General features: G+C 44.2%; 1 protein-coding gene across 4 annotated transcripts in view; it reads right to left on the bottom strand.

The window, feature by feature from the left end:
* Positions 1–24,510, bottom strand: part of ca16b (carbonic anhydrase XVI b) — a 57,559-nt gene that overhangs the window by 1,314 nt on the left and 31,735 nt on the right. Inside the window, exons 5-27 of one of the 4 annotated variants that reach the window (XM_077014290.1) lie at positions 23,224–23,319; positions 21,666–21,732; positions 21,381–21,538; positions 19,526–19,721; positions 12,649–12,833; positions 11,433–11,541; positions 11,249–11,298; positions 10,392–11,136; positions 8,771–8,903; positions 6,901–6,939; positions 6,385–6,476; positions 5,280–5,371; positions 4,605–4,701; positions 4,368–4,450; positions 4,128–4,262; positions 3,874–4,008; positions 3,515–3,675; positions 3,262–3,397; positions 2,632–2,778; positions 1,668–1,761; positions 1,241–1,317; positions 829–957; positions 223–369 (exon numbers count right to left, since the gene is read on the bottom strand). In XM_077014290.1, the coding sequence (XP_076870405.1) occupies positions 223–369; positions 829–957; positions 1,241–1,317; positions 1,668–1,761; positions 2,632–2,778; positions 3,262–3,397; positions 3,515–3,675; positions 3,874–4,008; positions 4,128–4,262; positions 4,368–4,450; positions 4,605–4,701; positions 5,280–5,371; positions 6,385–6,476; positions 6,901–6,939; positions 8,771–8,903; positions 10,392–11,136; positions 11,249–11,298; positions 11,433–11,541; positions 12,649–12,833; positions 19,526–19,721; positions 21,381–21,538; positions 21,666–21,732; positions 23,224–23,319 (3,303 nt within the window). The remainder of the gene's footprint in view (positions 1–222; positions 370–828; positions 958–1,240; positions 1,318–1,667; positions 1,762–2,631; positions 2,779–3,261; positions 3,398–3,514; positions 3,676–3,873; positions 4,009–4,127; positions 4,263–4,367; positions 4,451–4,604; positions 4,702–5,279; positions 5,372–6,384; positions 6,477–6,900; positions 6,940–8,770; positions 8,904–10,391; positions 11,137–11,248; positions 11,299–11,432; positions 11,542–12,648; positions 12,834–19,525; positions 19,722–21,380; positions 21,539–21,665; positions 21,733–23,223; positions 23,320–24,510) is intronic. The other 3 variants (XM_077014291.1, XM_077014292.1, XM_077014293.1) reach the window with 3 other exon arrangements.

The following is a 24,510-nucleotide window of genomic DNA, read 5'->3' as shown; positions in this document are numbered from 1 at the left end:
ACACACACACACACACACACACACACACACACACACACATCACTAAATTAAATCACTATTTGATTGACCTTGAGATCACTTGTAAGAGGAGTAGTAGAAATCCTGATCGCATATGATTCTGAACTGAAGTATTGCTGATGAGGTCCAGGCAGGAGACAGTCTGCTTGGGTCCAGTAAAGCTCTGGAGACAGGATAACTGCTGCAGGGGAGGGAGTGAAGTACCTGTGTGGCCTCCAGGATAAAATCATGGATGATGAGATGGTCTTCATTAGACAGACACAATTTATCAGTGTTGATGAGGGTGACAGTGAATGCCACACAGTTCATGGGCTCGTCTCTGCTGGGCCAGTATACAAACTCGTCCTCGGTCTGGGAGGATACACAAGCCATCAGTCACACCACAACATCCTTGCAGCTCTACCCATTAATTTTCAGACTCATTTTATTCAAGGTTTATTCCATTTACTAATGTAGACGTGGCTCCAAAACATCACAGTCTACAAGCATGACGGTGAAGATTTAAACTACTGGGTAGGACGCACTGCATTTCTAGTTAAGATTTTATTAAGATCAGATTAACAATTAATTAACAATTCATTTTTAAATGACATTTTTAAATGACAAATGAAAGTGAACTAAATGCGCTGGAGAGAACTCCAGTGCAGTCGATGTACGTAGTGCTAGTATAAATAAAATGAACTTCAATTCAAATATATAGCTTATTGTACTTAAGTTGCCTTTGATCCAAAAAAATTATGCTAATTACACTGAGTGTTACAAAAGAAAATAATCGGGACACATTTGCAGGATTCCTAGCGGTCCACTCACCAGACCTAGGTTGTCGGGCAGCATGACGATGACTTGAGCATTGTGATCCCAGATCATCCTCCAGAAGTCTGTGATGGTGTGTGGCAAGGGATGCTGGGTAATAATGAACTCATTGCTCCTATAGTAGCCCTGTGATTGGTTAAGCATGCACTTCAGTTTTTACACCACTAAACAATTATTAAAAGTGGTACAGACTAAAGTAAAGAAGAATTTACTGAAGAATATCAGCTTGAATATTTATATTATTAAATATTATTTCAAAGCACAGACAATGTAACTGTATTATATGGCTACATTGTACTAACTTCTTAATTCAATGTCCCTCTAAACAAAATGAATGTTTCTAAAAACAGCCCAAAGAATCAGCAGGAAATGAAAGCGCAGGTCACTGTGGTGCACTGATTGATGGTACCATGATATAAGAGGCATTGATGTAGTCCGTCCCCTTCAGGCCAGGAAGAGGAGTGAGTGTGACTCGTGCTCGCTCCGCTGGAGGGGAACACGGACTCATATTTATCAAACATAACAGAGTAAGAGTGCTGCTCTCAGATCAGTTCCTGTCCAGTCATAACTGCTCCAAAGATCACACAATACTGTACACTAAGCAAATTCACAGGTAACTTGCAAAGGGCATTTGAAAGAAAGTTGATATCCTTTGTAGACATGAATAATCTAATAATACTACTTACAGTTTATGTATAAATACTAAGATTGAATTATAATGCTGATTGGAGAAAACAGATTAGGATTTATAATGCGTGACATGCTTTTATAACCTTAGTTCTTAAAGTTTAAGTTCACAGTAAAGATGCTGATTGCTGATGTTTGTTGAGACTCACACGGCACAACTGAGGAGTTGCGGTTCTTCCCTTTGTTGCTTTCTTTGTGTGCACTGAAACACTCCATGAATTGGGCATTACATTGCATCACCAGCTGAGGAGACATGCCACAATCAACCACAAGGGGGAGTAAGTTCATCAGCAAGCAAAGTGCTCTCTCTCTCTCTCTCTCTCTCTCTCTCTCTTTCTCTATCTATCTCTCTCTCTCTCTCTCTCTCTCTCTCTCTCTCTCTCTATATATATATATATATATATATATATATATATATATATTATATATATATATATATATATATATATATAGATTTAACAGGCTACAACAGTCACAGAGGTGCCTTACGCCCTCACTTATTTCAGAGCTAGCTTTCAGGATGTCAAGACATTTTGGCTGAAGTGTTCATTAAAAATCATATCAGCTTTGAATATGAACATGAAATCCCTCACTGACAAGTTTCTAGCTACATAACTACCGTGTACCTTAGGTGTTACACATTTAGACCTGTGCAACGCCTTTATGTCAAAACTTGAGAAATACTAAATTATTTTTTGAAGTAACAGTCAAACCATTTCAAAGAAGAACACATTAAATGAAAATCTGAGTACCAGACAAAACCTCGTCTGGAATTCAAGGACAGGACACACCTAAAGTTGAAGCCTTCATTACTCTGTGAGGACAGCCACTAATCTGGGCGAGTGAGGGCTACCGTGTTTCTGAACCGACCCTCACATGACACCGTCATGTACTTCTGCATACATGACCTGAATATGCCCTCCTGGATTACAAATGACTGCTGTATCACTGAAAGTCAAGCACGGGTCCCAGCAATAGTAACGCGCCACTTGAGAACTCAGTGATGACAAAAATCCATTTATAAGAGATTTAATTCACAGCGGAGCCTGGGGATTCTGGGCACGCACGGGTCCCTCCGTTCACGAGGCGCTTCTGCGCACGAGGACAGCTCACCTTAAACTGCTTCTCCAGGCGGGTTGTGGCGGTCCGGCTGGGGCTGAGGATGCCGTTGACGTATGTGTGTAGCTGCCACGCTGGTGCCTCGGTGTCTTTGCTAAGCACAGCCTCCATGAGAGCATCATGGATAAACACGTACTGCTCCTGAAGGACACACACACACACACACACACACACACACACACGCACACACACACACACACACACACACACACACGTATACACAAGAGGCATCCTTCAGACTCCACTGCCAGGGATATTGAGTGACTTGTATTGACATAAAAAAAAAATTGGACAACATTCAGGGAATGAAATGTTCTGGAAGTTTTTTTCTTTTTTTTTATGTTGACCACAATTTGATGTCGATACTTTCTTCTCAAGCATGTGGAGTTGCTTATGCAACTCCAAAACTCCTACAGAAACACAAAGGAAAACCTGTAGTTGCTACAGCAACTCTAACGGTGTCTCTGGATGTGCACATTGACGGGAATGTGGTGTTGAAATCTATTCTCAAAACACGGAATTGTTGTAACACCTTGTTTGACGCTGGTCTCCATGGCGTCTGCAGCCAAACGCGGGAGTGTCGCCTATATGTGCGCGTGTTCAATTCCATTACTGTGCACTAACCTCAGTCTGCACCAGGTAATTGCGCTGGGTGCGGATGTGTTTGAGAAAGCCCAGAACGTTTACTGTGCCTTTGTCCTTTATCTGCTGGAGCATGCTGTCAATCACGATGTACGTGCCGGTCCTCCCTACGCCGGCGCTGCATGGGAGAGAGCCGGTGAACCCAACAGACTAAAGGCTTGGAACAGCTCACAGCGTGATTTACATGAGCTCAGTCAGGGCTTAACACCCCCCCCCCCCCTCCAGTGTAGCCTACCTGCAGTGAACCAAGATGGGCCCAGAGTTAGGAACATGGGCTGCAGAAGACCTGGAGATGAAGGTGAGCACTGGCAGGGTGTATTCAGGCACACCCATATCGGGCCACTGAGTGTAGTGATACTGGACCACTGTTCTCCCACTCTGCCTAACCTTCTGAACCTGAGAGAGAGAGAGAGAGAGAGAGAGAGAGAGAGAGAGAGAGAGAGAGAGAGAGAGAGAGAGAGAGAGAGAGAGAGAGAGAGAGAAAGAAAGAAAGAAAAATCTCACCTCTTTTGCTTACTTCAGCTAATCAATGCAGTGGTTCAATACACAACCGATGCACTGATTGTCTGTGCCCACCCCATCGCAGTGACTGACCTTTTTGACTCTGGTGTTGCGTATGAGAAAGTGCCGTAGAGTGTACCAAGCATGGACCCTGGTGCTCTTCAGTGTGACTACTATATTCCCGTACGCCTCACTGTTGTCTGACGGCCAATACTGGTCACATTTCCTCTGTGCAATAAAGACAAAATAGTTTTTGTGTGGTTGAGAAAGGTGCAGACGATACATATGCAGGAGTTTCAATTTTCATTGGTGTATGGTGCATGTTTCAGGGATTGTTATTGACTTACTCTGCCTTTCTCTACTAGATTGGTGATCATGACAATTACACTGGTGTTTTGCTCCCAGACCATTCTCCAGAAGTCTTCAAAAGTGGACTTCAGTGGTCCCTGAGCCGCAATGTATGCCTTAGGCCTGTTATAACCCTTAAAGAGACAAGAACTACTTATAACATATGCACACTCATGTGCTCATGTACACAAGTATCCATACGCACATGTACAAATGTACCCACACACACTGCTACTTACATCTACATAGTTAGCATTGATGTAGTCAGTGTGTTTGGAATCTTTTCCTGGCGACGGCTGCAATTTCACTCGGCTATGGTCGTCTGTAGCATAGGGAATACACAATGCAACTTTTCAATATGGCAGCTAATGGATTGCCCTCCTGTGAATCCAAATCTGTTATGCACAGTGATCCGAAAGGTCGCTCCAAAATGCTCATGAATAATTCATGTCGAGTGACGTACACTGGACACTCACAGGCTACTATGTTGACGTATCTGTTTTTCGGCTTGTTGTCCGGGTGGTTTGAGTGCTCAGCTGTAATCTTAACGTCGACTGTGCAGTGCTGAACCTCCTATAAAAAGACGAGGAAAATCAAGTAGTTGCTACAGCAACTGTAACGGTGTCTCTCGGTACACACATTGAGCCAGAGTCCTTTGAAAAAGATTTCTTCTCATTATTCTACTGATTAGGAACACAACCGATTGTTATTTACACAAATCATCCTATATGTTCAAAGCATTTCATAAATATCACATCCAAACAATGATGGCCATGATTATTCACCATCGTCGTAATTAGTGCCGTGATGTGCAGTGTGAATGTATCCAAATGTCTTTAATCTTAACTGTGATGTTACTGCAGATTTAATAGATCCCTCTTGCACAAGTTTGTTTTGGAAACATCCTGGGTATTACACTTCACAGGAGTCTTATGTGTACAAGGGAATTGGTGGTTGTCTTTGAATATGTCTGCAGTAGATTGAGCCTGAGTAAATGTTTGCCATGGGCAGGATACAGGCGAGAATACTGCGGTGTTGCTGTGCACGTTCCTACAGCTAGAGGGCAGCTTTAATGAGCCACTGTTCCTTAATTAGCCTCTTCCTATAGCCATCTGTGACACACTCAACACTCATTGGAGAAAACTGCTCACATCAAACTCCTTAGTGAAGCCATGGTGGTTGTTGGCATAGAGTTCCATGATATGTTTGAGGAACTGTCTGACTGGGACTGCTTCTTGGTCATCTGAAATCACACACACACACACACACACACACACACACACACACACACACACACACACACACACACACACACACACACACACACACACACACACACACACACACACACACATACACACACACACACACACACACACACACACACACACACACACACACACACATATAAAAGCAAATATAGGTTTACATACATTTTACAATCATTGTGTTAAACCCCATCAAGAGGATATTTAAGTAAACAAGTGTAAGTAATGGTTAATGTGTTTTACCAGTATATATATATAAGCTGTGTTTATTAGATGTGTATTTTTTATTTTATGTCTGGAGGCTGAATGACAGGACAGGAGTGATGTTCAGTGGGGAGCATGTGTGTGAGCCTCATCATTCACCCCTGAATGAGGGGGGTGTGCTACACTGGCCAGCGTTCTGCATAATCACCCATAGGCTCATTGCTGACTCGGGGCCTCACAGCTGAGACCATTATTTGATCAGGCAGCACAAGCCCTGAGAAGCACAGCGGTATTTGACTTTTGCCATAGCTATGGATATTTATTAAACCTGCATCATCCACAGGAGGGCTCTTCCTCCATCAGATTACACACACACACACACACACACACCTCACTTTAAAAGGTATGGTTGATGGCTTCTCCATTATGGAGACATTAAACTATCACACAAAAACAGTGTGCTTGTAAACCCTAATGGTAAATTTTACTCCCTGAGAGTAGGCTACAGCTATACAGACCTGTCAGTCAAGACAGGAGAGAAGGGGGTGAGGATCAGGCTCGTCCCACCAGCAGCTGGGCCATTTAACAAAACTATCAAATGCCTGAATGGAGCTATTAAAACCCCCATGCACACTGAGAAATGAGCCGAACCATCGCACACCAAAATGCTCGCAGCAGAAAGCAAATTGCTTGTTTTGAAAAGCAAAAGCAAAAAACTTCACACATTGCCACATGTGTGCATACGTCGTGCAACAGAGCGTGTCTGTGAATGCATCTGACTCACCAGGTATAGAGAGGGCAGGTAAGCTCTCATTGCGAATCACTCTAGGGGAGTTCCTGTCCTCTATGTAGATATGAGCGGCATGGAAAAACCTCCTAAGATAAAAGGATTCAGGTTAGCGGAGCACCTTGCCAAGCAAACCAAACCTGATGTCGCAATCCGGTAGATCCACAAAGGGGCTGTACTACATTTGAGTATCAGCACCTTTTGGGTGCAGGAAGTTTGTGTTCAAAGCCTGCAGCAGGTAAATATAGTGCTCACAGAAAACTCTTTGAGACCGACAAAACTTCTGCTCACTCAGAAGCAAGATGTACATTTCTGTGCACTAAAAGTGTGATTCAGTAGAGCAGTTACACTCTTTTTGTAACTAAACCACTTAAACATTTGGACACTTAAAAATAACTCACATTTTAAATCACAAACACCTAACAGTCCTCTCTCTTCCAATTCTCTTACGACGTGCACATTACAATCATGTCCCACAATTTTCAGTGCCATGCAAACGCTGGAGCCCCCTACCTGTACTTAATGCAGAGCAAAGAGCAGATACTACTCATCCTTGAGAGATGAAAAGATGAAAAGAGAACAAGGAGGTGTCTGTGAGAAAAGAAAAAAAGGAGGGGAAGGAGGGGGGGGAGAAAGGGGAGGGCCCAGGGGATCATCCCCCTGCACCCTATCTATCCTAATGACCCTCCCTTGGAAGCCTGTAGTGCATTGTCTATGTGAGACCCCTAGATGCAGTTGGAGTGCTTTAGGACAAAGTCTACAAAGCGTACATCCAGTGATAATAGTACAGCAATGGGTGAGGGAGGACTACATTTTTTCCTCTCAAAATCAACTGTGTTGATGAGAATAGGAATTTAGCACAGGCAAACGTTGTGTTTCTCTGTTTTGGGGCATCTGTGAGTTTAAGTAGATTCAGAAAAGCCTCTGAGCCATCCAGATGGATCGTAGCCTACATAAAAACCTCATTAGCCTATCACCTTGGCAACATCAGAACTTAATTTCAGCCAATAACTGCTTACATTCTGTTATTTGGAGCCCATTTTCTCTATCGGAAACAGGCAAGCATGAAAGTGCGGAACTTTAGTTAAATAACACAGTGCTTACCTTTTTCAAAACTTTGCCTTAGTGGAAAAAAAAAACACTACAAACATTTCACCTAAACTAGGCAAAGCAAGAGATTTAGGATTTCAGTTTAATGAGAGATAAACAGGCGAGGAACAAGACAATGCAGCTGCGGAAGGAGGTTTTTCTGGACACCGTGCGCATACTGATAACACACAAAAGCACTTTATACAGTACAATACACTCATGATATTTTAATGACAAACCAAACGCATTACGCTCTCTTGAGGGAGCTGTCAAGTCTCCATCTGCTTCTCTTCCGCTCGCTCATCAGATAATTGTTCATTAAATCACTGACAAGCCTATTCAACTCAATCACCATTTCATTCACTTTATCATTAACACACTTCCTTCTGCTAAAGCCAGATTGCCTATTATGGAAATGAGATTACCAATACGTGCACACAAATAAAGATGAAATTAGGGACATTTGTCTCATGTTGTATTGTTGTATATGTTTTTGCCAGATTAACATCATTAAAAGAGACTGAAATGGGTTTAACATGACTGCACTGTTTTCCAAATGATGCGAAACACTATATAACTGTATAACGTCTTTGACCCATATTGTCCCTAGCAACCAGTGCGTAGCCATTTTGGCTCTTTTACTAATGGTGGTTACATTCAGGCTCCTGTAATAGGACGCTGATCTGGGATTAACCCCTTTCAGGTTTCCTGAAGTAACTATAGCAACCAAACCACCCAAATGAAGATAAATCCCTTGGATATGGCAGCTTTAGCGTCATTCCTTCCTCCACTTCTTCTGGCATCACTATTCTGCGTGTCGTCGCATTTCGCTGGGCACGCTCCAGTTGGCACGGCTGGCCCGAAGGCCTCGCAGACAGGGGCACCACTGGGACGGCTCTCCCTGAGCCTGGGAGCTCTCAGCGATGGGAGGCCCTCAGCACTGGCCTGGTGAAGGCACAACAGGCCGTGGCTTCTGGGAGAACTAGAGCGGACAGGGGATCCTCCCCTTCGGAGAACACGGACATGGTGTCATAGGGCCACCGTAGTTCCAGAAATTACATAAGGAGGATTAGTTGATGTTTCTGGTCAGAAGAATTCATGGCATTTCCACCAAGATCCAGATGATGATCTTGATGTTTGTTAACAAGATGACCAAAGTGGCCTCCATAATCTAGATGCTTGCTAGATGAACCTTTTAGATTCAACTGGAGAAATTTGTGTGGAAGTGTTTTCCAAACCGCACCCTCCAAACCCACGATGGTGAAGTTTTTGGTGAAGATGGTGAAGATCTTACCTCCAGTACACCAGGACAGCCAGCAGCATAATCAGGCAGAGGAGAGTGAGAGCTGACACTACCATCAGAGGGATGATCCACTCCACCCTGGAGGAGCCTGGGCCCCGGGGAACAGTAGATATGCTGTTTTGCTCTGAGTCATTGATAAGAACATAAAAGAGTGGACATTTGTATGAATTTATAAAAAGTTCAAATGTCCCTATTCTTGGAGAAAAAATTCTGACAGGAGCACCACCAGGTATTTATATAAGATTTCTGTCCATGGCTTCAGATAAAAAAACGTTCTTGCAATGTTTTTAAAGGCAGACAGCATTAAAAAACTCTGTCCTTAAATACTGTAGTATCAACATTAGTGTAGGGAAGTACAGATTACTGTAGTATCAACATTAGTGTAGGCAAGTGCAGATTACTGTAGTATCAACATTAGTGTAGGGAAGTGCAGATTACTGTAGTATCAACATTAGTGTAGGGAAGTGCAGATTACTGTAGTATCAACATTAGTGTAGGGAAGTGCAGATTACTGTAGTATCAACATTAGTGTAGGGAAGTGCAGATTACTGTAGTATCAACATTAGTGTAGGGAAGTACAGATTACTGTAGTATCAACATTAGTGTAGGGAAGTGCAGATTACTGTAGTATCAACATTAGTGTAGGGAAGTGCAGATTACTGTAGTATCAACATTAGTGTAGGGAAGTACAGATTACTGTAGACTACAGTAGTCTGTACTTCCCTACACTAATGTTGATACTACTGTAATCTGCACTTACCTACACTAATGTTAATACTACAGTCTGTAGTATTACCATTAGTGTAGGTAAGTGCAGATTACAGTAGTATCAACATTAGTGTAGGGAAGTACAGACTACTGTAGTATCAACATTAGTGTAGGGAAGTACAGATTACTGTAGTATCAACATTAGTGTAGGGAAGTGCAGATTACTGTAGTATCAACATTAGTGTAGGGAAGTACAGATTACTGTAGTATCAACATTAGTGTAGGAAAGTACAGATTACTGTGGTATTAACATTAATGTAGGGAAGTACAGATTACTGTAGTATCAACATTAGTGTAGGAAAGTACAGATTACAGTAGTATCAACATTACTGTAGGGAAGTACAGATTACTGTAGTATCAACATTAGTGTAGGGAAGTACAGATTACTGTAGTATCAACATTAGTGTAGGAAAGTACAGATTACTGTGGTATTAACATTAATGTAGGGAAGTACAGATTACTGTAGTATCAACATTAGTGTAGGAAAGTACAGATTACAGTAGTATCAACATTACTGTAGGGAAGTACAGATTACTGTAGTATCAACATTACTGTAGGGAAGTACAGACTACTGTAGTATCAACATTAGTGTAGGTAAGTGCAGATTACAGTAGTATCAACATTAGTGTAGGGAAGTACAGATTACTGTAGTATCAACATTAGTGTAGGTAAGTGCAGATTACAGTAGTATCAACATTAGTGTAGGGAAGTACAGACTACTGTAGTATCAACATTAGTGTAGGGAAGTACAGATTACTGTAGTATCAACATTAGTGTAGGGAAGTGCAGATTACTGTAGTATCAACATTAGTGTAGGGACGTGCATATTCTATTTGGCTCATACCAGTATGAACATAGAAGGTCCAGGATTTCCTGTCTTCATCGGTCAGCTTTGTTGTGTTTGAGGAACTAGTGGCCAGCTCCATGTGTGTAGAGTCACTATCTGGCAACCTTGATGTTTGAGTCACATTCTGTGCTGATGGCCTCTGAGTGACCATGGAGATCTGCTCCTCTATGCCTCCAGGTGGCACCGTGGAGACCTCTGCGTTCACGTCCCCACCATCTCTTTCTTCTCCTCTAGACGTGGAAGTTGGCACAGAAGCAGTGGAATTCTGAAGACTGCTTTGCCCCTTCTTTGTGTCCTTTCCTGTCATAGTCTTTTCTTTCTTTTTTCTTTCATCTTTCCCTTCATCCTCTTTATCCTCGTCGTCCTCTCCGTCGCGCTCACTGTCTTCCTCATCTGGGTCTTTAATTCCCACCCCCTCCTCGGAGGAGATGGACTCAGTCTCGGAGACAGCGGTCTCTGAACTGGGAGAGGCCGGCTGGCGATTTGGGGCGGGGCCTAACCCTGGAGACTGGGTGGGCCAGAAGGTCCCAGGGAGGGAGGAGATCACACTGCCACTGAAGCCCAGGCCGGCCAATAGCGTGCTGGTAACCACAGATGCCACTGTGGCCTGCCCGCCACTGGATGGAGGTCCCATGCCCGTTGCCATGGAGACAAAGGAGAAGGGGATGCCAGAGGAGGCCCATGTCGAGGATCCAGAACTGATGGGGGCCATGTCCGCAGAAGAAGGTGGAGACACCGTAGGCTGGAAAATGGCAAGACAGGACGTGAGGGGGGGGGGGGGGGGGGGGGGGGAGAGAATACAGCGCAGAACACCTAAATCATGCTTCACATCATACTCAAGGGGCAGGACCCACCATTCCAGGTTTCACGATTCTCGTCCCTTCAAATATCCTCGTGGTATTTGCTGAAAAAAAAACAAAAACAAAAACAAAACAACATCAAGGGCCATGAGGCACAAGGAAAGCGAATCAAGTCACCCGAAGCATTAGCCAATGCTACGTTAGCATGCAGCATACGCCGCGGGGTCACGAGACTCACCTCTAAATAAAAGCGTTTGGCTGAAGTCGCTGCGTTGATCTTTCTGACACAAGGCCTGCACTCGGAAGAGATACAGAACATCTGGGGAGATCTGTGTGATCACTGCCCTCTGAGGGAGACACAGATGCACAGGCGCGTTTGTTAGGTAGCAATCATGCTAGTGAGCATACTGGAGCATCAGACTGAGTGATTCAATTTCAGTTAACTAAAAGTCTTTGGCTCCATTCAGATGGAGACAGATTGGGTATTCGCCACATCCAAGTTTCTTCAACACTTCCTTTTCCATCTTTCTTATTACTCGCTGATAATATGGCATTGGACTGACAATATGGAAATTTGACAATATTTAATTTTCCAGGACAAAGAATGTAAATCCAAATTCAGATTTATGTCAACATTATGCAAGCCAAAATTACATTTTACATTACATTTATTTCTTGAAATCTCCTGGTCATTCAATTATATTCCAGACTCCAGAAATGGGAGAGCTTCATATGACAGTTTTATATGACAAAAATCGGTCTTGACTCCCTTATGCAACCTACGCTTAGGTTCAAAATTGAAATAAAAATGTAAATGTGGTGCAGAAACGATTAGGGAGGCAGAATGTGTTTTGGAGTGAGGAGGAGTAATTGGGATTTGCCCGTAGTGGGTGGATTTCTACAATTGAATCCAAATCTAATTCGGCCGAGCCAGAAAAAGATTGGCAGGTTTCATCAGAGAAGTTTCCTTAGCGTGCTGGGCCCTCCCTGGTTGTCATGGATACCACAAGTAGAAGACAATTCTGGCAAGGTGACGGGTGGGGTGTGGGGGAGATCTCACTGATCAGACTCCCAGGAAGACAGACTGCATGCTGTCTAAATCCATCAGTCCTATAAAGCACATAGGGGTTTATAAAAAAGGTAGCAGTCCAACTCTGGTCTCGGGGGGCCTGTACTTTCCAGTTAGTTTTGTCCAATATCTTAGTTACTTCTTGGGACTTTAGTGAAATGATTATAACTGGGCAAATATTTAACTTGCCATTACTTATGGAGAGCTAGTCTCTGAGAAAAATGACAGGGGTCTGATAGAGCCAGCAGTGCCAGCAACACGCCATAGACTAAATTAATTTGTTTGCTGTGGTCAAACCTTAAGCTACCAGACTTAAGCTACTGCTGTGTAGTTACTGTTTGTGGAGCTGAAGAGCTAATGTGATGCCATGGGATGGAAAACTCACGGTGTGCTGCTCGCTGGTCTGGGTGTAAGTTTTCTCGAAAGGCACTTCTTCCTTCACCCAGCTGTAGGACACGAGAAAGCCCACGACGGGCGGGTGGTAGACGACAGACGGCCGGTCCCAGGTCAGCACCAGCGCAGTCCGGTTCAGAGGATAGACCTTCATGTTGTTAGGGATACTGCTGCAAACTTGAGACATAAAGAGAGACATAAAGTCAGAGAACAGGAAAGAAATGAGAAATGTCTGTGTTTATATCCCTACACAATTTCATCAGATACAAGGTGTCTCAAAAATGAGGAGACACCCAAATAAAATGAATATACTATGTGTAGATAGAGAGTTGTTCATGTTAAAGACTTATAAAGAATGACTGCTGCGTCTGCATGCATTCAGCCAGATGTTTTGGTGAAGGTTCATGAGGATGAGGACAGAAGGACAGCCCGAATACAGGTTTCATTTTCACTTCTGTACTTTTGAGACAACCTTATACATTAAAGCATGGAACCCAGTCCAGATAACTACTCTGTATTCCTATTTTTCCAAACCCAGACAGATCCTGTGCTGAACACCAGAACTTAAAGTCTATGAATTTCCTTCTTTGGATCTTATAAAAATTGCACATATCGTGCACTACATTACACACTAAAATATGCACTAAAATATGCACTATCATGAACTGTATCCTGCTTCTTTTTCATAATAAAATAAATGATGGCTTGTCCCATGATAAAATTCAACAACTGGCACATCCATTTTTCTTTTTATAAAAGGATAGTGACAAAATCTAAAGAGAGAAAAGGATTCATCAAACACAGCAAAGACTCTTACTTTGTGTGTGTGTGTGTGAGAGAGAGAGAGAGAGAGAGAGAGAAAGCGAGAGAGAGAGAGCGAGAGAGTGAGTGAAAGAGAAATGTAATTGAGACAAAAACAAGGAACTCGGGTCCTCATCTCTCAGGTTCGGAGAGCGAGGCAGAGTTCCCTTCATTTGATTAGGGACGGTGTGATTGGAGATAAACGCGGTGAATTACAGTGAGAGTGCTGCCCAGCCCTCAGATGCTCAGGTTCCTGTGTGCGTTCACGGCCTGCAGGCTGGAAGTTAAGCTAAATCTTTTATTGCTGTCTGACTCACCAAAGTGTTCCCACCAGAAACTGCTTCAAAAAAGGCAAATAATACATGAGTTCATCTGAGTGTGCGTCTGCCTCTAGGCTTTTAAACAGCCTCGGTGTGTGTGTGTGTGTGGGTGTGTATGTGTTTGTGTGTGTGCGTGGGCTATAGTGGTGCATGGCCTCTAGATGGTGGTACAGACTTAACTGAGGTGTCTGTTTGAGCCCTCCAGCATTGTCTGTGGAGCTAATGTGATATCTACTGCCAAAAGGGCTCCAGTCACCCTATATGACAGTGCCTCAGCTCCAGTCACCCTATACGACAATGCCTCAGCTCCAGTCACCGCACACGACAGTGCCTCAGCTCCAGTCACCCTATATGACAGTGCCTCAGCTCCAGTCACACTATATGACAGTGCCTCAGTTCCAGTTACCCTATATGACAGTGCCTCAGCTCCAGTCACACTATATGACAGTGCCTCAGCCCCAGTCACCCTATATGACAGTGCCTCAGCTCCAGTCACCCCACACGACAGTGCCTCAGCTCCAGTCACCCTATATGACAGTGCCTCAGCTCCAGTCACGCTATATGACAGTGCCTCAACTCCAGTCGCCCTATATGACAGTGCCTCAGCACCAGTCACCCTATATGACAGTGCCTCAGCTCCAGTCACCCTATATGACAGTGCCTCAACTCCAGTCACCCCACACGACAGTGCCTCAGCTTCAGTCGCCCTATATGACAGTGCCTCAGCTCCAGGTGCACTCTGTGGTCATAGTTACAGTACACTGTGGTTCACACTGTGGTCAAAGTTACTAGAGGTGTGCCAAAAAATCGATTCATATATCAAAAATCGATTCTCATTTTCTACAATTCAGAATCGATTCTAAGTCGTGGTGAAGTCTCGCGTTATGTAATTACAAAATTATGTGAGACTTTATGCAGCAGATTCTGGGACACACTCATGTGCGGAAAAGTTTCAAAACAAATGGAGGAAAGAGATATTCAACGTGTCCCGTCTTCATTTAAGGCAAAAATATGGGTTCATTTTGGTTTTTACCGAATGCCAGGGAAGACCGAACTTGACACAATGTAGCTCGTGTGCAAGGCTTGTGTAACGCGATGAGCACGGGAACGTACACCAAGGACGCCAGCAGAAGTAACTGGCAAAAAATGCCGCAGCAAAATAAAACCCTTCCCAAAAATAAAGGCAAAACGGATAGGAAGAAATACAGGATTGGGAAAACTTGAGATGAATCAGGAAGCGACGCAGGAGATAGATACTCGAATAAGTAAAGAGAAAGCATAACAGAGAGAGGTAGCGAGACACCATTAAACGAGAAGCAACCACAGAGAAAGCAGGGACCTGGCTGTGTACGGTTACGCTGGTGGAACTGCATCCGAGCCAGCCGTGAGAGCTTGCAAAATGAAGCTAAAGAATTTTGGTAACACAACAAAAAGCATTTTATTTTACCAAAGCACATTATTTTTGTTAATTTAGAGTGAAAGACACTTTATTTTCTGTATTTGTCATTCTGTCTTGCAAAGCAGACTGTAGTAGATCATGCAGATTTTATAGACTGAAGCAGAAATCTTTATAAATCAAATCGTTTTTTGAATCGAAAATCGTTTTGAATCGAAAATTGATTTTGAATCGAATCGTGGCCCCCAAAATCAGAATCGAATTGAATCGTGAGATAGTAAACGATTCCCACCCCTAATAGTTACAGTACACCATGGTCCACTCTGTAGTCATAGTTACAGTACACTGTGGTCCACTCTGTATTCATAGTTACAGTACACTATGGTGCACTCTGTGGCCATGGTTACAGTACACTGTGGTCCACTCAGTAGTCATAGTACTGTGGTGAACTCTGTGGTCATAATTACAGTACACTGTGGTCCACTCTGTAGTCATAGTTACAGTACACCATGGTCCACTGTGTAGTCATAGTTACAGTACACTGTGGTCCACTCTGTAGTCATAGTTACAGTACACCATGGTCCACTCTGTAGTCATAGTTACAGTACACTATGGTGCACTCTGTGGCCATGGTTACAGTACACTGTGGTCCACTCTGTAGTCATAGTTACAGTACACCATGGTCCACTCTGTAGTCATAGTTACAGTACACTATGCTGCACTCTGTGGCCATGGTTACAGTATATTGTGGTCCACTTTGTAGTCATAGTTACTGTACACTGTGGTGCACTCTGTGGTCATAGTTACAGTACACTGTGGTCAAATCTGTAGTCATAGTTGCAGTACACTGTGGTGCACTCTGAGGTCATAGTTAAAGTACACTATGGTGCATTCTGTGGCCATGGTTACAGTACACTGTGGTCCAGTCTGTAGTCATAGTTATAGTACACTGTGGTCCACTCTGTGGTCATAGTTACAGTACACTGTGGTCTACTCTGTAGTCATAGTTACAGTATACTGTGGTCCATTCTGTAGTCATAGTTACAAAACACTGTGGTGCACTCTGTGGTCATAGTTACAGTACACTATGGTGCACTCTGTGGTCATAGTTACAGTACACTGCGGTCCACCCGGTAGCCATAGTTACAATACACTATGGTGCATTCTGTGGCCATGAATACAGTACAATGTGGTGCAATCTGTGGTCATAGTTACAGTTCAGTACACTGTGGTCCACTCTGTAGTCATAGTTACAGTACACTATGGTGCACTCTGTGGCCATAGTTACAGTACACTGTGGTCCACCCTGTAGTCATAATTACAGTACACTGTGGTGCACTCTGTGGTCATAGTTACAGTACACTGTGGTCCACCCTGTAGTCATAGTTACAGTACACTATGGTGCACTCTGTGGCCATGGTTACAGTACACTGTGGTCCACTCTGTGGTCATAGTAACAGTACACTATAGTGCACTCTGTGGTCATGGTTACAGTACACTATGGTGCACTCTGTGGTCATGGTTACAGTACACTGTGGTCCACTCTGTAGTCATAGTTACAGTACACTGTGGTGCACTCTGTGGTCATAGTTACAGTACACTATGGTGCACTCTGTGGTCATGGTTACAGTACACTGTGGTCCACTCTGTAGTCATAGTTACAGTACACTGTGGTCCACTCTGTGGTCATAGTTACAGTACACTGTGGTCCACTCTGTAGTCATAGTTACAGTGCACTGTGGTCCATTCTGTGGTCATAGTTACAGTACACTATGGTGTACTCTGTGGCCAGGGTTACAGTAAACTGTGGTCCACTCTGTGGTCATAGTTACAGTACACCATGGTCCACTCTGTGGTCATAGTTACAGTACACCATGGTTCACTCTGTAGTCATAGTTACAGTACACAGTGGTGCACTCTGTGATCATAGTTACAGTACACTGGGGTCCACTCTGTAGTCATAGTTACAGTACACTGTGGTTCACTCTGTGGTCATGCTTACAGTACACTGTTGTCCACTCTGTAGTCATAGTTACAGTACACTGTGGTGCACTCTGTGATCATAGTTACAGTACACTGGGGTCCACTCTGTGGTCATCTGTGGCCTCAGCTCCTGTAACCCCACACGACAGTGCCGCAACTCCAGTTACCCTATATGACAGTGCCTCAGCTCCAGTCACCCCACATGACAGTGTCTCAGCTCCAGTCACCCTACATGACAGTGCCTCAGCTGCAGTCACCCTACATGACAGTGCCTCAGCTCCAGTCACCCTATATGACAGTGTCTCAGCTCCAGTCACCCCACACGACAGTGTCTCAACTCCAGTCACCCTATATGACAGTGCCTCAGCCCCAGTCACCCTATATGACAGTGCCTCAGCTCCAGTCACCCCACACGACAGTGCCTCAGCTCCAGTCACCCTATATGACAGTGCCTCAACTCCAGTCACCCCACACGACAGTGCCTCAACTCCAGTCACCCCACACGACAGTGCCTCAGCTCCATAGTCACGCCACACGACAGTGACTCAGCTCTAGTCACCCTATATGACAGTGCCTCAGCTCCAGTCACCCCATACAACAGTGTCTCAGCTCCAGTCACCCTATATGACAGTGCCTCAGCTCCAGTCACCCTATATGACAGTGCCTCAGCTCCAGTCACCCCACATGACAGTGTCTCATCTTCAGTCACCCTATATGACAGTGCCTCAGCTCCAGTCACCCTATATGACAGTGCCTCAGCTCTAGTCACCCCACATGACAGTGTCTCAGCTCCAGTCACCCTATATGACAGTGCCTCAGCTCCAGTCACCCTATATGACAGTGACTCAGCTCCAGTCACCCTATATGACAGTGCCTCAGCTCCAGTCATCACACATGGCAGTGCCTCAGCTCTTTCCAGAGTAACAGAGCACCCTTCTTCCTTATGCGTGCAAGGGCTGAGGTTGACGTCTTGCTGTTCAGTAATCAAAACGCAAGGATTAACAAAACAAGTCTGAAATAACATCTGGAACATATCCTGGAACAAATCTGGGCCACACTAATCAGTCTTTTCACAAAGATCGCATACAACACTACTGTTATGAAAAGAGCAAGGGTAAAAGTATTAGCTATGATAATGGTTGCGGTACCCCTGATGATAGAAGTCATTTTGCTATTGATGTCCCTTATCACACAATCTCATTTCTAAAGATGTTTTCTGCATGCAGTGCTTTCATTAGGCAGGGTGGACCACATACGTGATGCTTGATAAGGTCATTATGGTAAGAGCCCGTTAATGGGCGTATCAGCACCAGCAACCTTTCAACAAGTCGGTGATAAACAAGGCTGTGGGTGGATGGAGGGGGGAAAGCAGACAGAGAGACGAAAAGAAAGAGTGAATGGAGAACACGGGGTGATTACGGAAAGGGCATCAACAGTGAAAGTCAGCCTCAATAGCGTCGTCAGTCTGAGTGACACAGCAAGAGACCATTATCTTCATCAGTTCAATCATCAGAATGCTAATCCACTGCCGCCACGAGTGTCCCACAGTAATAACCCCAATCTCAACCTCCGCCGCACCCACTCCGAGTCCCGAGCTTTACCTTCCTCCAGTAAACAAGATGGGATGGCGCGTTGCCCGGGCGACACGGTCACGCTCTGAGACAAACCGCTTAGCTTACAGTAAGAAGAAGCGTGAAAGACTGCAAAGATGCGAGGAAAATGTAACAGAGAGAAACTCATGACTAAGACAAACTGGACAGAAATTGTCCTCAGCGCAGGGTTTTCACAACCCATTTCACTTACTTTCCCCAGTTGGTATTTTTTTTTTCTTTCTCTCCTCAGAGTATTCATTGGTGTGGGAGTATTTTTAGAATGAGTAATAATGACTATTACTCTGCCCCTCATCTATGTTACATTGCTCCCTATTCCATCACTGCCAAGAGTAATGGATTCCCTCTGCCAGGGATGGAAACAACAGTCCTCATTTATGGAGAGAATACACAGTCCAGCCCATAAGCTCTGTTGGGCCTGGACAAGCACTCTGGCCCCGGCAGTCACTTCATGGGACTCGCTCTCTCTCCACTAGTATATACTATTAATTCATTTTACACTTAGCATCCCAGAACCACCAAGTCCTTCCACTTAATATGCTGAGTAAGTGAAACTCTAAACAAGAAGTCACTTCACTTGTGTCAGTAGCTTAGTTTGCTGTTATCACTGTTGCCGTGTAAGCTGTAGTTTGCCTTAATTCTTAAGTAGAAAAACTTTCAATGCAGAACGTTTCATATACTACCATAAACAAGACTTAAAAAAATACTACAAAGGCTATAATTTTTGTCCTGACAAAAAAGCTTTTCCCCATAACTTACTTCTGGAGGTCTCAGAGTCTGTGGGGCTAGCATGTCCATCAGTCATTGGGTCCGAGAGCCAGGCGTCCTTCACTGCTGATCTGAAGAGAAGCCGGCCATTCAAGCCTTGAGTGGGCCGATGATTGTTCCTGAGGTACTCCACTGACTTTACATGATCCTGCTGCTCAGTGGTGAAGATCGAGTAGAATGTCTCCAACTGTGGAGAACAAGGAGCGAACTGGTCAACTGATCAATAGAGTGATTTGGAGCATACTAACAAATGGTCGTAGTATTCAAGTGGCCTTCTGGACACCATCTGTGAAATGAACACGTTCACACTTGAGTTGTCAGTGACACTGTACACATACAATCATCCACTCAAACTGCCACTTTGCACTGAAGGCCTTGGCCTCATCGTGAAACCAGCACGCTATGTTATGACAAGTCTGTCGTCGTCTGTCAACTTACACTGTGCTGGCTATTAAGTGATTACACGTGTCAAGAGAAATCTTACCACTTTCTCAGGTTGCCTTTGTGAGACAGTTTTATTCTATCGGCCTTGTCGTGTAAGACGAAGCCCAGTGTGAAAGACACCTCCAGGAGGGCAGAAGAGACTGGGTGCTGTTCAAGACCAGAGTGGAGTGACTGAGTGAGGTGTTCGAATACAGCAGAGCTGATAATCCCTGCCAGAGGGGGGAGGCTGCATGTGTATTCATACAGACGTTTAGGACATGACTCACTAAAGCTTGTGTACAGCCAGAAATAAACAGGGCTTGTGACTGGTTTAGGCATTTGTCAAATGCCAATCAGGGAGGAGGAAGTTCTTTGCATAGATCTTGATGTGTGCATTCGCACAGGTACATGATGGTTTATGGACAATTTTTATAGCTGTATTATTCATATTTCTAGAAATATGTACTACTGGTAAATAAAACCTTTCCACTATAATAACTTGACCTGTACTGATTTTTGAACAGGGCAAATCTTTCAGTACTGCTGGCCAGAAGGACTCAGTATTTGGTGAATTAAAGGGTACCGTTATCATCCACCATACCTCATCTTAGATTTACTTCCCATGGGCAGCTTTGTGCAGATGGATGTGTAAATCTGTTTAGGTGCAGTTTGCAGTAAATAAGGACGTCTTGTTTGCAGTAAATAGGAAGCTTCGCGGAGTAAATGAACTGGGGAGTTAGGACTCAGTGGCAGAATGAGACTTTCGGCTTGGTTTAAAACCCACTTGTGCACATCCTGGCACTGGCCAGGAACATTTATATGCCAAACAGCAAGCACAGATGAATCCCACCTGTGCGTGTGTGCATGTGTGTGTGTGTGTGTGTGTGTGTGTGTGTTGATAAAGGGCTATGAATCTCCAGGAAGGGAACACGCAGTATTCGGTTCCAGGTGTAGAGCGCATGAGCTGGGGGTAATGTTTAAACATGATTGTGTGTGTGACATTCATCTCACGGTCTCCCCAGTCCCATTTCTCCTGAACAATGATTGTTTATGTTCCACACTGCTGCTTTCTCCTACCTGTGGCTATCTTTACAAAAACCTAATCTGACTTAAAGGCAGTGGGATAATTTAGTGATTTATAGAAGATCCTCGTGGAGGCCACAGGGGGCAATATTTCTAGTTCCATAAATGTGGATGTGGAAGGTTCCAAAAAGTGCTGAAATTTCACTCTTTGGGCCTATGGATTCTCTCGCAGCTGGTCTAAAAAATCTTGAACATCCAATAAATAAATGAATGAATAAGTATATTCATTAAATGAATTTATAAGTAATAAAAGTAAAATAAATAGCCAAATTTGTCAAGATAGTGTCAGTGTGATTGTATCTGTGTGTGAGTGAGTGACCGAGCGGGTGCATGTGTATACCTGGTGGTAGGACAGATAAACAGGTTGACTGAAGATAATCCACTCCACCACTGTGCTGCATGGCGGTGTGGTCAGGGAGCCAGTGTAGCGGTAGTAACTCCCCAAAGAAGATGGCAACAGGTCCCTCAGGACGAAAGGCCCAAGGTTCGTCTCCTTCTCTGGAAAATACCAGACACACAAGGAAGATTCCACCCAAGCTAATGCAACACTTTCCAACTGTTATTTCGCTCAGGCTCCCAATGTTGTCACTCCGTCACTTTGTGTTTCGTGGTAAAGGACACTCACCATGATGAACAACCCGCCTGAGTCCTGCGATTATGGGTTCTGCTGCTACGCTGTCCTTTCTCCCTACCTGCGAAATTCAGCAGGAAAAGACAGTTCAGTGATTCTGCCTGCATGTATAGATATTCTTACATAATATACTGTACACACCTCATTGGTCCCAGAAATTAGTCACGAGAGGATGAAAAATGCTTAAACGTAAGAAAGTTCTCATGTGCTGATCTAAGGACTTCTTATTTAAGCAGGTGAAGACTATTATTCAGGTTGTTTGGTGGTATGTATTCATCCTAAATCTCTAGTGTGGAGAGCCTTTGCACGGTGGGACATGAAGGCGGGACCCATGGGAACCTCTAGCATGGGAGCTGCACATTGATTATCTGTATAAACCCCAGGGGCACGGACACGTCCTGCTTTAAACGACACCATTCGTCTGGTCGCTAATAGTGGTAAGCCATAACGCTGTCAGAGCCGGCCGTGAGTGTTTAGATCCCCGCACGCAAACAGCCTCTCGCTGCCCCGACGACAGACCTACATAGAACACACCTGTGCTCCATTTTCAGCCTGAGGAATAGACCTGTCGCCTGAGGGACAGTGTGTGAGAGGTTCGTTGCTCGAGTGTCTCCGTGCCAGGTGAAGAAAAAAAAAAGAAGAGGCAACAAACGCTTTATGTGTAAGGGCAAAAAGCAGCAAAAATGACAAAGGCGATAATCCAGGACTAGCTCCAGGCACTTCACATCTCGATCTGGTCGCTGCGCCTTTAAATAAACCACTTAATTCCAGTCTGTGCCAGCAGGGCTGCCTTCTGCTCCTGCTCTGTGCCTCTACGGCAGTCGCTGGGGTTGTGAAGCCACGCTGAATGGTACTGGACAAAGATACCTCCCTAGCAGTGATACGGAAAATACTCCCCGAGTGGAGCGTGGCGACTGCTTCTGCCGCCACACTCAGACCTTTTCAGAGACCTGTGAAAAAACACCTTGATCTCTGCTTTTCACTCAAACGTAGCGCTTTCTTAATGCACTTTCAAGAAATAAAACCCGGAATAATGAGACGGCGGGGTGCTGCGGGGCACGTGGGTGAGTGGAGGCAGAGTGAGGAGCATTGTGCTTCTGTCTTCTTTTGCTTTTCTTTAAATACTCCCTCCACCGACACATGGCAGTTTACTTTTTTGCACAGGGTGATGGCTAGAGGGCCAGTTAAACACATCTTCACTCTCCTGTCGTTGGGCGAGATGCTGTTGACCCCATAATGCCTGAACCTTTTGAGCTACACCGGCCAAACGAAATCAATCGGACTGAAAAGGTTAGGCTCCCCTGCATTCTCCCTTCCCCGCTCTCGCCGAAGAGAAACACGTCTCTTACAGGACGACAATCCCTCCGAGACAAAATTTTCCCAACCTTTTTCTAAATGAAAGGCTTTCCGGAGAGAGTCTGAGTGAGACGCGCAGCGATTGGAACACATCAGACACGCAAGCCGATCGTCTCCTCATCTCCTCCATCCAAACAGCAGAGGCTGTGCTGAAGGCACCTTTGTGTGCATAGAAAGCACAGAGAAGGCTCCTCACCTGAAAGAAGACCGCCATGGCAGCGATGATCCTCCTCTCCTTTATCGCCGTGCTCAGACTGTCAAAGTCGTCTGAATTATAGAAGTAAATCTGCATCTGTGAGCACACACAGACGATCAGCTTTCATCTGTCTGTTCGTGAACTGACAAGGCAAAAGGATGATCACACTTGTTCACAAATGTTTGCCAAATAAATAAATAAATGAATAAAATAACCTGGCTGCCATTATCTGTGAGGGAATCTCATTGAATTCATTTACTTTCCCTCCCCCCAGAAAATTCTCATGTTCTCAGGCAAACGTGCAAATAAACATCGTACCTCATGCATATCCTCATTCTCAAATAAACATCGTACCTCATGCATATCCTCATTCTCAAATAAACATAGTACCTCATTGGATATCTTCGTTCTCAAATAAACATAGTACCTCATGCATATCTTCGTTCTCAAATAAACATCGTACCTCATGCATATCCTCATTCTCAAATAAACATAGTACCTCATGCATATCTTCGTTCTCAAATAAACATAGTACCTCATGCATATCCTCATTCTCAAATAAACATAGTACCTCATGCATATCTTCGTTCTCAAATAAACGTAGTACCTCATGCATATCCTCATTCTCAAATAAACATAGTACCTCATGCATATCTTCGTTCTCAAATAAACGTAGTACCTCATGCATATCCTCATTCTCAAATAAACATAGTACCTCATGCATATCTTCGTTCTCAAATAAACGTAGTACCTCATGCATATCCTCATTCTCAAATAAACATAGTACCTCATTGGATATCTTCGTTCTCAAATAAACATAGTACCTCATGCATATCCTCGTTCTCAAATAAACGTAGTACCTCATGCATATCTTTGTTCTCAAATAAACGTAGTACCTCATGCATATCCTCGTTCTCAAGCTGCTCCACATTTTGACTTTGTGACAATTAAGGATTATTCGTCCTCTCAGAGGAGGGATTTAGGGCAAATGCACTACGATAAACAGTGTGTCCACGGGGCCGTGAACATTGTCTCGGTGCAATCACAGAAATTCAAAATGAACCCTAAAGCCACCATCTGCTACACAAGAGGCAGGAGGAGACAAACAATGAGGATGAGGAGAAAGAGGGATTGCTGAATCGATGGTGAATGGGATTATGGCTCATCCCATCCCAACTGCCCTGATCGTCTGGCAAACCCCTCTTCTTTGTGCTTGGTTCCGTTCATACGACTGTGCTCCCTCACCGTGCAGACCCGTGGATGTTCAGTCACGGAGCGTCTTTGCTC

The sequence above is a fragment of the Brachyhypopomus gauderio genome, chromosome 8, assembly GCF_052324685.1.
Source record: "Brachyhypopomus gauderio isolate BG-103 chromosome 8, BGAUD_0.2, whole genome shotgun sequence".
Lineage (NCBI taxonomy): Eukaryota > Metazoa > Chordata > Actinopteri > Gymnotiformes > Hypopomidae > Brachyhypopomus > Brachyhypopomus gauderio.
This window is presented reverse-complemented; position numbering and strand designations above follow the sequence as displayed.